The 14,197-nt window shown below is 40.5% G+C and overlaps 1 protein-coding gene across 2 annotated transcripts in view; it reads left to right on the forward strand.

Moving 5' to 3' along the window:
• Positions 1 to 14,197, forward strand: part of LIN9 (lin-9 DREAM MuvB core complex component) — a 66,879-nt gene that overhangs the window by 26,630 nt on the left and 26,052 nt on the right. For both annotated transcript variants that reach the window (XM_056132517.1, XM_056132525.1), the window contains 3 exons: positions 659 to 792; positions 3,171 to 3,296; positions 8,026 to 8,183. In XM_056132517.1, the coding sequence (XP_055988492.1) occupies positions 659 to 792; positions 3,171 to 3,296; positions 8,026 to 8,183 (418 nt within the window). The remainder of the gene's footprint in view (positions 1 to 658; positions 793 to 3,170; positions 3,297 to 8,025; positions 8,184 to 14,197) is intronic.

Genomic DNA, 14,197 nt, shown 5'->3' on the forward strand with positions numbered 1-14,197 from the left:
CCCACTATACTATTGCTCTGACCCCTGACAGAATATATTATGAAACCAGAGGCTTAACTGTAAGAAATGATAAAAATGTTTAATTGTTAGAAATCATCAAAAAAGGATTGAGGAAATAGTACAAGAGTTAAGGTGTTCACCTTTATTTATGGCCAACTCTGGTTCAATCCCCAGCAGTACTGGGATTGACTATACCCCAGTATAGTCCCTGAGTGCTGCCAGGACTGGTACCTGAGTACAAATGCAGGAGTAATATCTGAGTACTGCCAGGTGTGGGGCTCCCAGTCCCCTCCCCCATCGTGAAAAAAAAAAAAAGACACCGAAGGAGGACTGGAAAAAGATAGTTTAACAAACTGGAGCCCATGTCTCATATGCAGGAGGCTCAGATTGAGCCCTGGCACCCTGTGACCCTCTAAGCACAGCCAGGAACAATCCCAAGCACTGAACCCCAGAGTAGCCTCTGAGCACTGGCCCCGTGCTAGGGAAGCCCAAAAAGCAAAAACACATAAACAGAATAAAACGAAATTTCCATGTTAGATACTGCTGTTGTTTTGTGAACTTAATGATAATTTGCCCTTTTACAAATAAATGCATTCAGTGTTATAGAGATTCATTTTTGCCTTCTGGAATTGTAATTAATCTTTTTTTAATTATATAGAAATTTACAGCAACAATGTCAACACCAGATAAGAAAGCCTCACAGAAGATTGGTTTTCGACTACGTAACCTCCTCAAGCTTCCCAAAGCACATAAATGGTGTATATATGAGTGGTTCTACTCCAATATAGATAAGTATGTATCATGGTTTATATAATGAGGATGACATGAGCCAGATGTTTAAATTCAGTCATTATAAACTACAACCATTTCTATTTAGATTCTTTTTTTCCCCCCTGACTATTCTTTTCTATTCCTCAGTCTTAGGATTTGTTTTCACTTCTCATAGTTTTCTTTCCCCATCTTTTTGGGGAAGTTGTACATTTTTATGAAAAAAATAAATGAAAATATAATTTTTTATATTACAATTTATGAAGGCTTTGGAATTGAGATACCCTAAAACAAAGCATTTTCTTTGCAATGGATGATATTTTATAAATTTTGACATTTTAATGATGGCTCAATGGTAGGTAAATATTAATTGTTTTTAAAAGTGATTCAGTAAGATTTTTTGGAGTTAGTTCTCTGAGGAATAATACTTAGGCACTTAAGTTATATTTAAATGTTTAAATAGGACAAAATAAAAGATTGAAATCTAGATATACAGCAGTAGAAATTATTGAAGAAAAATTTTGACTTTTAATCCATCCTTATCTAATTTCATCTAATCAGTGCCAGGATTGGTGCTTGCTTTTCTGGTGACTTATCCTTACTGAATTCTGCTTTCCAAACCAATGGTTTGGTCTTAAACTGTGACTCACAAATTTCAGTCCCTAGCATTGTTAAGGCAGGTTTCCCAAACTCTTTAATAAAACTGTTGTCTTTTTGTCTCTTGATATTTTTTTTCTTGCCCCCCCCCCCAAAACTAAAGAGAACTCTCAGGGTTCTTATGTAAACTGAATTTTTCTGAAATTTCTAAGAAACTAATCTAACCCTCTAGAGTTACTCAGTTTTCCAAAACTACTTTCATCTCAAAGGGGACTCCTTGGTGATGGTATTACCTTTGGGACAAAGATACTTTGTAGTTAACTTTGTTTATCTTCAGCAAGAATCATAACTGTTAGAATAGTTTTCCAAAGAATAGTACTTAAAAAAAATATATACCCTCACAGATTTCCCCACCCTCTTCCCTTCCACTTACAGATTTTTTTCAATTAATGTGTACAGGAGCCAGAGAGGTATTACAGTTGGTAGGGCGTTTGCCTTACCTGTGGCTGACCCAGGTTCGATCTCTAGCATCCCATATGTTTCCCCAAGCCAGGAGTAATGCCTGAGTGCAGAGGAGTATACTTGAGTGCAGAGCCAAGAGTAATCCCAGAACATCACTAGGCGTGACCCAAAAAGAAAAATATATATATACATATATATATATATTTTTAGTGTTTTTAGTAATCTTAAGCACAGACAATATTGGCTGAGTAACTTTTACACATTATTAATTCCATAAATTCTAAAGATTTGATGTAATAGTAATAAATTTACCTATTTTTCTTCCATTCCCATTGTTACTGATGAAGTGAGCAAGAGTTTCTCACAGTTGTGTGGTGCTAACACACACTTAATGCTCTACCCAAAGAGCACACATTTGTGATGGTATTTGGGATCAAACTCATGGCCTCAGACTGGAGAAATAGCCCAGTGGGTTTAGTGCAAGCTTTTTATGCAGAAAACCTGCATTTCTGGTGCTGCATGATTCCTCAAGCACAGCTGGGAGTAACCCCTGAGCATAAAAACCAGGAGCAGTCCAGAAACAAAATAGAAAGAAAAAATCTAAAACTCATAATCTTGTTCCTGCAAGTGCTCTACTCAGCCAAATTCCTAGACCTCAGAAGAACTTTCCCCTTCACTCCCTACCCTTCCCTTTCTTTGCTGTTGTTGTGAGGTGACCAAAGATAAGTGGCATGCTAGGTTGTGGGGCTTATCAGGGATCAAAGCCTTTAGTGGTGCTCACATACACACTCACTGATGGTCATGCTCCTGGCTATGGTGCTTGCACATGTTTAGTTTTTGTGCTTGCTCACCGGGATTCATACCTTTTAGTTGCCATGCTCACACTTGGCTGCAGTGCTCTGGAGATTGCGTACTGTTGCAACACCAGAGCTCCCAGAGAGCAGAGTTGCTGCAAGCAACACCAGGGACCAAACGCAGAGTCTCAAGCTTGCCACTGAGCTATACACCTCTTGGCATACCTTTTCTCAAGGTTTAGAAGGAGTTGTATTTTTGGGCTGGGGGGGAGCAACGCCTGATGTTTGCTCGTAGGTTACTTAATCTGTGTTCTGGGCTTATTCCTACTGATACTAGGGAGACCTGACGTGCCAGGGATCAAATCTGGGTTTCCTGCATGCAAAACATGCATTTCAGCTCTCTGATTTATTTCTCTGGCAGGCGGACTTTTAATAATGCCTATTTTGTATGTTTGGAGATGTTGAAAATTAGAATATGTATTTTGAATTTTGTCTTTTAAGTAGCATGCTTTTATATTAACCATTAAAATGCCATTTTTTATTTTACAGGCCTCTATTTGAAGGCGATAATGATTTTTGTGTATGTCTAAAGGAATCTTTTCCTAACTTGAAAACAAGAAAGTTAACAAGAGTAGAATGGGGAAAAATCAGGCGACTTATGGGAAAACCACGGAGGTAAAAAATGTTATTACTGAAAATAAAATCAACTAGCAGTGTTGTTATTGCCATTGTTTTCAAAAAAGATTAGTACTGAAGCAGAACTTTTTATAATAACTATTTTAAATAGATCCTGTTCTAATTTAGTTGCTTTTTATATTTACACTTCTTATAATTAGATGTAATACTGCTTTTAAGTGAAATTTTGAAGTATGTAAGATCTCTAGCTTTTATATTACATCTGTATGCACCACAAAAACATATGTATACACACATACACATATGTCTTTGTGGTGTACACAGACATAATATGAAATATATAGTGGAAGAATCACAAAGTGTCCTGAATCCTGCCAGACAGGTCCTATAGCCTAGGTCAGGCTGGTCGTAGAGAGTGAGATAAACAGGGGGACAAACAAATAGACTGTCCAAGCTTTAGGGTCACCTGAGCAGCCATGAGTGGTCTCACAGAACAGCCATTTATTCAGTACCACATTGCTACCTGCACCCTGGGCTGACACTGATTAAGTAGACAGACCCTAACCTATTACATACCTCTAATACACATACATACATGAAGATCAGAAGCTGAAGTATTCACATAGCTAATCAGCAGGCACCTGTAAAAGTACAGAGGAAAAGGGGCCAGAGTAAGGGCATTTGCCTCGAATGCCGGTGACCCAGGATCGATCTCCAGCACTTCATAGAGTCCCCCAAGCCTGCCAGCAGTGATCTCTGAGTGCAGAGCCAGGAGTAAGCCATTGCTGGGTGTGGCCCCCAAAACAAAACAAACAAAAGTACAGAGTAGAGTCAATTTCTTACTCTGTTTTTGTCCATGTAGTCCCTGTATCTAAAAGACCCTAAGCAATCTTATTCTGTGCTTGCCTGGCACATATTTTGCAGTAGACAGATATTTGTTATCTATTCTGTTCTTTCCTGTTAGATTATTCTTTCCTGGATGCGTTCTTGCTACCTTATGCATTTTAATACCTAAACTATCTTACCTAGAGGCATATCCACTTTGTGGATATCTCATTTTTTGTTAGGGGGGTGAATTTCCACACTAGGAGATTGAATCCAGGGCCACATACATGTGAAGCTTGTGCACTGCCAAGTTTAAGTAATATCCCTAGCTCAAGTTTTGTGTTTTAATTTAATTGAAAATGTTTTTGCTTTATTATTTGGGGGAGGGAAGTTCTTCCAGCCGTTCTCAGGCAGCTGGGCTGGTGACTCTGTGTGAAAATCATAGGATATGGTGCTGCTCAGGCCTTGCAGGATCAGGGGTTACCTAGGCCACCTTGGCAGTGCTTGGGCTCTCAAGGGCCACACCTTGTTGTACTGAAGGACCTTCAGGCTTGCACCTGTTGTTGTTGGAGGATCATGTGGTGCCAGAGATCCAATTTGGGATGCCGGGGATCAAACCCCGGTTGGTCGCTTGCAAGGCAAATGCCCTACCAACTGTACTATTGCTCTGGCCCTAATACAAATTATTTATACAGCATTTTTTTATAATATACTTTTTGGTTGGTTTTTTCTTAGGGGGGCACACCTGGTGGTACTTAGGGGTTACTCCTGGTTCTATGCTCAGGAATTACTTCTGACATGCTCGGGGGTCCATATGGGGTGCAGGGGATCAAACCTGGGTTGGCTGTGTACAAGGAAAACACATCCCCACTGTCCTATCACTCACCGGCCCCTATAATATACTTTATTTATTTACTTATTTTTAGGTTTTGGGTCACACCTAGTGGTGCTCAGGGCTTACTCCTGGCTCTGCACTCAGAAATCACTTTTGGCAGGCTTAGGGGACCATCTGGGATGCTGGGGATCGAACTTGGGTCAGCCACATACAAGGCAAGCACCCTTCTGCTAGTACTATTTAACTGGCCCTTTATAATGTACTTTTAATAAAGATTGAATAACACAACGGATCGGCCAGGGATATGGCTCAACTAGAACACACATCTTGTATGCATGACGCCCTGGTGTAGAAACAAAAAATACTACATAAGAGTGGAATAGGAAGTGTGCATAATGGAGATGGGTAATTGGAAAAACATACAGGATCTTGGATAAGAAGACTCAGTATCCTAAATTTATCTACAGATTATAGCTGCTGGTAGGAATGAAACATGATAATACCACTTTATAAAACTGATGATTAAAAAACTGTTGGGTTTTTTTTGATCTTTTTTTTTTTAATTGAATCACCATGAGATACAGTTACAAAGCTTTCATGTTTGAGTTTCAGTCTTACAATGATAGAACACCCATCCCTCTACCAGTGCACATTTTCCCCAGTATCTTCCCCCAGCCCCCATCCATTCTAACCCTCCCCCTGCCTCTCTGGCAGACAATTTCCCCCATACCCTCTCTCTACTTTTGGGCATTGTGGTTTGCATTACAGATGCTGAGAGGCTATCACATTTGGCCCTCTATCTGCTTTCAGCACACATCTTCCATCCCAAACGATCCCTCTAGCCATCATTGACATAGGGATCCCTTCTCTATTCCAGCTGCCTTCTCCCACAGCTCATGAAGCAGGCTTCCAACTATGGAGCAATCTTCCTGGCCCTTGTGTCTACTGTCCTTGGGTATCAATCTCATATTATGTAAAAAACATTTTTTATGACTTAATTTTAAAGTAGTTTTAAGTTTGCAGTAACATGGGGGGAAAAGTAGATATTTCCCATATACCATTGCCCCCTATAAATACATAGCTTTCCCCCCATTATCAGTATTCCCCATGAGGATGCTGTCTTGATCAACACATTGTAATTGCCCTAAGTTCATAGTTTACCTTAGAGTTCACTTTGGTAATTCTGTATTCTTCAAGTTTCGGCATATGTATGATATCTTCATTATAATATCATACAAAGTTTTCCACTTGTTTAAGTTCCTCTGTGCTATACTTTTTCATCTCACTCCCCAGCTCCTGGAACCGACCGTTTTGTGGGCAGGACCTTCCTGGTTATGCCTGGTGCCACTGAGTGATATTCAGCTCTACTCAGTAGTTCAGTTCTTAGAGCCTTTGATATGGTACTTCTTGGACCAGCAGTATTCAGGGCCACCAGGGTCACCCAACTATATTTGGAGACATTATCCAGGAGTGCTCAGGGTCCCATGTTGTGTTGGGTATTGATTCAATACCTCACACATGCAAGATGGGTGCTCTGGCCCTTGAGTTCTTTACCTAGCCTAGCAACTGCTATTTTGTTTTTGTTTTTTCGGGTGTTTTTTTTTGGGAGGGAGAGGGGGTCTATTTTGTTTTTGTTTTCGGGCCATACTCAGTGGTGCTCAGGGCTTATTTCTGGCTGTGCTCAGGGACTACTCCAGGTGGTGCTCAGGTGAACATATGCAGTGCTTGGGATCAAACTAGGATTGATCACATGCAAAGCAAACACCTTAACCCCCGTACTACTCCCGAGTATTATAAAGAGAGAAATGTATGTATATTTTTTTCTTAAACATTTAAACTATTTTAATATTCCTTAAACAGGGCTTGGGGAGGGAGGGATTCCACTGAAGGGGAATTGTAACAAATCCACAGAATAGGCTACTATTCCCCAGTAAAAATAAATAGCCATGATGCATGCAGCAAGATAGATGGATTTTTCATTAATTATCCTGAGTGACAGAAGAGTTGATGCTATGTAAAGTTTTAATGGACATTATGACAGAAAGTATTTATTGATTGCTTGAGAAGTAGGGCTTTTTTGTTGTTGTTTTGTTTTTGGGCCACGCTTGGTGGTGCTCAGGGTTTATTCTTCGTTTTGCACTCAGGGAGGGCTCAGGGGACCATACAGGATGCCAGGGATTGAACCCGGGTCATCTGCATGCAAGGCAAACACCCTGCCCACTGAACTATTGCTCCAGTCCCAGTAGAGCTGTATATGGTTTGGTTACTTATTTTGTTTGTTTGTTTGTTTTGTTTTTTGGGGGGATGGCACACTCAGTGGTGCTCAGGGCTTACTCCTGGCTTTGCACTCAGTGATCATTCCTGGTGGGACCTGGGAGACCATATAGGATGCTGAGGTTTAAGCCCAAGTCAGATGCATGCAAGGCAAGTAAGTGCCTTAACCACTGCTACTGTATCTCCGGCACTAGAGAAGTAGAGGTTTAGAGGTGAGAAGAATGCAAAATATGGCTAACACAGTAAAACTTGGGGAAAATTTATAGCTTCATTATCTTGACTATGCTCATGTTTTGTACCATATAAATTATAGAATATAATTTTGTGCAATATAATTTATGGCATAAAAGCTATGTTTAACTTTGGTTCGTCCTAAAATTTGATAATAGAAATAAGACAAACTAAAGATATGGGTAATTCATCATTTGTATTTCAAAGCAAGAATGATTAAAAGTTTACACTGCAGCAAAATTTACACAATTCTCATCTCTAATTCTCTTATTAGTATGCTCACTGGGTCACAGAGAAATATATTTTTCTGAATAGACTATTGAAATTGAACTTTGACCCTAGGAGATGTAGGATCCACATGCAATTTTGTCAAAGGATGGTGGATAATATTCCTTTGTGGGAAGAAATGATCTACATTTGGTTGTATATCTTTCAGGTCCCTTTTTGAAAAGGTACAAGATAAGTTACTTTGAAGAAAATTGTTATTTCTAAGAACCCACTTTTAAAAGATTGAGAAGAAAAGGGAAATGATGAGATGGATGGTGTGATTTGAAGTTTTTTATAGGCTGGTTATCAGCTTAAAATCTTTGTAATTTATTTTAGATGTTCTTCTGCATTTTTTGAGGAAGAGAGATCAGCGCTAAAACAGAAACGGCAGAAAATAAGACTTTTACAACAAAGGAAAGTTGCAGATGTTTCACAATTCAAAGATCTTCCAGATGAAATTCCTTTACCCCTGGTTATTGGAACCAAAGTTACAGGTAAATGAAAATAATCTTCTTACTACTTTCATTTAGAAATTTTCACCAACATAACTTCTTCTAGAGAAGTGACTTAAAATTAGTGAGCTGTATATTTCTATAGAGATTATATAGTGTTCATCTGTTTTTTAAGTTCCTGAGGAAAAGTGTGCTGTTTTCTTTTGTTTTGGGGGGCATATCCAGCAATGCTCAGGGTTACTCCTAGTTTTTGCACTCAGGAATGACTCCTGGTGGTGTTTGAGGTGCCGGGGGTCGAATATGGGTTGGCCAATGGTAGGCAAGCACCCTACCTGCTGTACTCTCTCCAGTCCCTATTTTTAATTTTGGTTTTGGGCCACACCCCACAGTCCTCAGGGCTTACTCCTGACTCTGCTTGGGGATCACTGTTGGTGAGGCTTGGAGGACCACCGGGGGTGCCAGGGATAGAACTTGTGTCAGCTGCTGCTAGCAAGCACCCTACCAGCTGTACTATCACTCTGGCCTCAAGTGTACTATAAAGTGGTGCTGCTACAGTGTAAACTAAACAACTCAAAGGTAAAATTTCAAATTCGTTGAAGTAAGTTTAACTATTATTGAATTTTTATTCTGTTGTTACTGCTTTAGGTGTCCTGAGCAGTACTTAGTGGGGGCTGAGCTCCATTCCAAGCCATTCAGCCCAGTGCTGCTTGGGCTTAGCATTGTTCCTGGGCCATCAGGGTTACCTGAGCAAGGTTTAGGGGTGGAAGTGGTGCCAGGATTGGAACCAGGGTTTCCACATGCTGGCGTGCACTCCAGCACTCTCATCTGTGGGTCTACTGAAGTGGTTTTCTTGGTTGGTTCATTTGTTTTGTTTGGGGGATTAGCTGACAATGGTATTAGGAACTGCACCTGGCTATTCTCTAGGAACCATGGAGTGCAGGGATATATCTAGGGCTCCTTTAACTGTTGCCAAAATTTTTACAACCCGATATGGGTGGCAAACCACAATTTAAGAAGCTAGGTTCTAGACTGGGGATCAACAAATTATGATGCCCAAATCTTCTTAAACATATATTTATCTTAAATAATTGATAGCAAAAAATTGAGTGCTTTATGATATATGTAAAAATAAAAGGGCATTAGTATTTCTGTAATTAAAACAGACTGACTTATCAAAATACAAGTACAAATATGACAGGACCCAAAAGATCTGCCAGTATTTTTTTTATTATTATTATTATTTTGTCTACCTGAAGAAATGGGACTGGAGTGATAGCACAGCAGGTAGGGTGTTTGCCTTGCACGCGGCCAACCTGGCCAACCTGAGTTCGATTCCTCTGCCCCTCTCAGAGAGCCAGGCAAGCTCAGGTCGGCCAGGTCAGAGAGCCAGGCAAGCTCAAGTTGGCCAGGTCGGCCGCGTGCAAGGCAAACGCCCCGCCCGCTGTGCTATCACTCCAGTCCCATTTCTACCGAGAGTATCTTGCCTGCACGGCAATGCCTGGCAAGCTCCCTATGACCTATTTGATATGCCAAACACAGTAACAAGTCTCACAATGTTACTGGGCCCACTCGAGCGAATTGATGAACAACAGGAGAACAGTGACAGTGACCTGAAGAAATATATCACACCACCCAATACAAAAATTTTTTTAATACTGAATTATTAAAGAAACATGAAAGTGGATTTTTTTGTGGTTTTTACTTTTTTTTTTGCGGGGTCGGGGAGGACAGTGGTTACAGCATTTTTTGGCCACACTGGCAATGCTCAGGGATTGCTCCTGGCTCTGCACTCAGGAATTACTCCTGACAGTGTTCAGGAGACCATGTCATGTACCAGGGATAGAACCTGGGTCAGCTTTGTACAAGGCAAGTGTCTGACCTGCTGTACCTGCTCTGGCCTTGAAAGTAGGTATTATAGTCAGGATTGTAATAGGAGTTCAGAGAATAATTCAGTGGCTTAAGAGCAGCTGCTTTACAAGCATCAGCCTGGTATTTCAATTCTGCATGCTCTGAGCTTGATCCTGGAAACTCCATTGTCTGTATGACTCTTAACATCACAAGCAGTTTATGGCCATGTCTCAAACAGGTACATGTGAACAGCACATATTTTAAAAAGGGATGCCAAATATCATGACTGCAAAAGATGTGTAAGGACCTAGAGAGAAAGTACAGTGGGTAATGTTCATATCTGGCATGCAGCTGACCTGGGTTTGATGCCTGTCGTAACATAAGTGTCCTGAGCACAACCTGGAGTGATGTTTGAACATCACTGGGTAAACCCCCTCCCCCAAAAAAGAAGAAAAAGGTGACCCTTGGTGAACACATATGTGAATACCACAGTCATCCCCAGCTACGTAAATATGTATGCATATACCCTGTAATGTCCCTATATATAAAGATCCATGTTTAAAGTAAAATTACTGTATTACAAATCTGTTGATAACATATTACCTATAAGAGTGTGTAATAAAAGTATATGTTACAATTCCTAGAATTTTGTTGTTGGGTTTTGTTTGGGAGCCACACCCAACTGTGCTCAGGTCTTACTCCTGACCTGCACTCAGAGATTACTCCTGGCAGGCTTAGGGTGTAGTGTACCAGGAATTGACCCAGGTGGGCAGCATGCAAGACAAGTGCCTTACCCATACTATTTCTCTGGCCTGAGATTTATTTATTTATTTATTTTTTTGCTTTTTGAGTCACACCCACAGGGGTCACTCCTGGCTCTGCACTCAGGAATTACCCCTGGCGGTGCTCAGAGAACCATATGGGATGCTGGAACTCGAACCCGGGTCGGCCGTGTGCAGGGCCTACTGTGCTATTGCTCCAGCCCCAGCCTAAGAATTTTGAGGTTTGATAACATTAGCATGCATAAAATCATCTGGAAGACTTCCTAAACATGTTGGATTCCTCCCAGAGTTTCTGATTTAGGTGCATTTTGGGAACGGGATGAGGTAAGGAAGGGAATTGTCAAGAATTTGCAATTCTTTTAACAAGTTCCCAAGTTTTTTGTTTGTTTTTGGGCCACACGTGGTGATGCTCAAGGTGTACTCCTGACTCTACACTCAGAGATTACCCCAGATGGGGTGCTGGAGGTCAGGTCGGTTGCATGCAAGACAAGTGCATACCCCCACTGTATTATCAGTCTGACCCTTACAGTTTTTGTATTTGTGCCCTTGTGCCACCCCCTCCCCAAAAGGTTGTTGAAGTTGCAGTGACCAAGCCTTGCTGTGGTGCTTGCATATTCCACCTGTGCTGCTCACTGGTGGGGGGAAGGGTTCACATCAGTTTGCAGTGCTCATAATTTCAGCCACAGTGCTCACCCAGGATTGTGCTCCTTTTACTTGTGCTGTGCATATGATCTACTCTTGTGCCTTTCTAGCACACTCTAGTTGCAGTGCTCACTGGAGGCTGCTGTTGTAGTCGTGCAAGTGCTCATCAGTAATTGCATTTCCTGGCTGCAGTGCTCACATATCTTTTACTTGCTGGTCTTATCTAGGGTTGCACCTCTTTGTTGTGGTACTCACACACCACACATTAGCTGCAGTGTGGCTGGAAGTCATTGTAGTACCAAGGATCAGAGACTACAGAGTGCCAGGCTCAAATAGCAAAGCTGCTGCATGCTCAGTGCTTGTGGCATTACCGGGGGTTGAACTCATGTCCGTACTGTTACAACGCAGTTGTTTTAATCCATTGAACTATTCTTTTGGGCCCTTCAAGTATATTGATGCTCTTTGTGGGGGGCTTTACTTTAAGTCTAAAGGAATTTTTTTAATGCTAAAATATATCTGTACAGAGATAAACTTTGAAATACTAGCAAGTATTAAATGAATCAAACGAAGAGATAACATGAATGAATGGTCAGAGGAGCAACAACAAAGAAATAGATAGAGCCAATAGAAAATAAAGCAGTTTTAGTCTATTCATATTTTAGTTGTATTAAATTCACTAAGGTGGGGGGTTGGAGAGAGAATATATAGGTAAAGGCATTTGTCTCACATACATCTGACCTCAGATCAATCCCCTGCACCACATTTGGTCCCCCAAGTACTTCCAGGAGTGACCCCTAAATATAGTCAGAAGTCTCGAGAACTTTTCAGTATGGCCCAAATATCCCCAAATTTAACTTTGAAAGATTTAAAAGTATTAACAAGGGAGGCATTCAACAGAGAATTCAACAGATTGAATGCATACTTGTACGTAGGGTGCCTGTTTTTGATTATTGGCACCTCATAGTCCCCTGAGATTGCCTGAAGTAACCCCTGAAAACCCGTAAATGGAATGACTGAATAAATGATGAGAGCCAGAGAAATAGCTCAAGGACTAGAGTACATACTTTGCATGTAGGAGCCCAGTTTCCATGCCCAGCACCACATAGTCCCCTGAATTGCGACCCCCCTTCCCCAGCACAAAGCTGGAGAAGCCCCTAAACACTGCTAGGTGTGCAACCCAGCCTTTCCCTGAGGAAGGAAAGAAAGTGAGCTAGATCCCTATACTTAGAAAATAGGTTTATCAAACTAGATTTAAAGATAAAGTAAGACACGACTATGTGCTGCCTTCAATAGGTGTAGTTACAGATTAAGAGCAAAAGGGCAAAAGGCAGATGCTATGGAAATATTAACCACAGAAAGTTGAAATGACTATTAACATTAAAAAAGGTAAAGGTAAAGGCCCTCCTGTTGATCGTCGATTTGCTCGAGCGGGCCCAGTAACGTCTCCATTGGAGACTTTGTTGTTACTGTGTTTGGCATATCGAATACTCTCGGTAGCTTGCCGGGCTCTCTGACTATTAACATTAGATAAATAAATTCGAGACAAGTAGATCAGGCAATATTCGATAATGATAAAAAACTTAATTCATAAAAAAACTCAACAATCCAAGTATATGTGTATATTTATTAGTAGATGCCTTATAGTAGTTCAAAATATTGAAAGTGAAAATAGACCATTAAAGGAAAAATACAGAAACTGGCAATCATCATAGATTTGAGTTTAACACCTTACTACGAATAATTGAGGAAAGGGGGAAATCTGTACAAACACAGAGAATCCTACCAGTTGTAATGACCTGACTGGTACCTTTACAACATGCCCAGGATTGAACCAGGGCTAGCCACATACAGGTCAAGGGCCTTAATCCCCATACCATCTCACCAGTCACAGAATACATATCTTTGCACATGTCTATTTATTAAGATAGATCACATAGTAGTGGTTAATTTAACTATTAACCAAGTAACCAATTAATCTATTAACAAATGTAAATAGATTCTAAAAGATTGAAATCAGAAACTATAACACATCTAAATAATGGAATACTATGCAGCTGTTAAGAAAAATGAAGTCATGAAATTTTTTATAAATGGATGGACAGGGAGAGTATTTATTATGCTGAGTGAAATGAGTCAGAAGGAGAGGGACAGACATAGAATGATTGCACTCATTTGTGGTAATATAGTAGAAAACTAATACCCATGGCCAGGAAAAACAGGGACTAAGAGGACTGGTCAGTGGTTGGAATTAACCACAAGTGTGTGAGGAGTGGAGGGTAGGTAAGATAGAAAAGGGACCAGTATGATAATAGCATGGAATGATCACGCTGGACAAGATCTGATGGCTAAAAGTAGGTAAAGGGATATTCCTGATGACCACGGTGCCCAAAAAGGGGGAAGGGGGGGGAAATGCCAGCCGTAGAGGGGGTGATAAAGGGAAACTGGAGACACTGGTGCTGGGAAATGTATACTGGGTGTTGAAACACTGTATGATTGAAATCTAATCATGAACAGCTTTATAAGGGTCTATCTCACAGTGATTCAATTTTTAAAAAATGTAAAAATAAAAGTAAATTTAAAAGATTGAAATCAGACACAGAATTTTACCCAGCACAACAGAATTATAATTTGAAATTAAAGCAATAAAATTCCTGAAAGCACCTAAATATTTGGAAACTGAATACCATCTTACTAAGTAATTCTCAAGTTAAAAAAAACTCAAGGGGCCTGATAGATAGTACAGTGGGTAGGAGTCTTGCCTTGTACAAGGCTAACCTAGATTCA

This window comes from Sorex fumeus, unplaced genomic scaffold, assembly GCF_029834395.1.
Source record: "Sorex fumeus unplaced genomic scaffold, SorFum_2.1 ptg000007l, whole genome shotgun sequence".
Lineage (NCBI taxonomy): Eukaryota > Metazoa > Chordata > Mammalia > Eulipotyphla > Soricidae > Sorex > Sorex fumeus.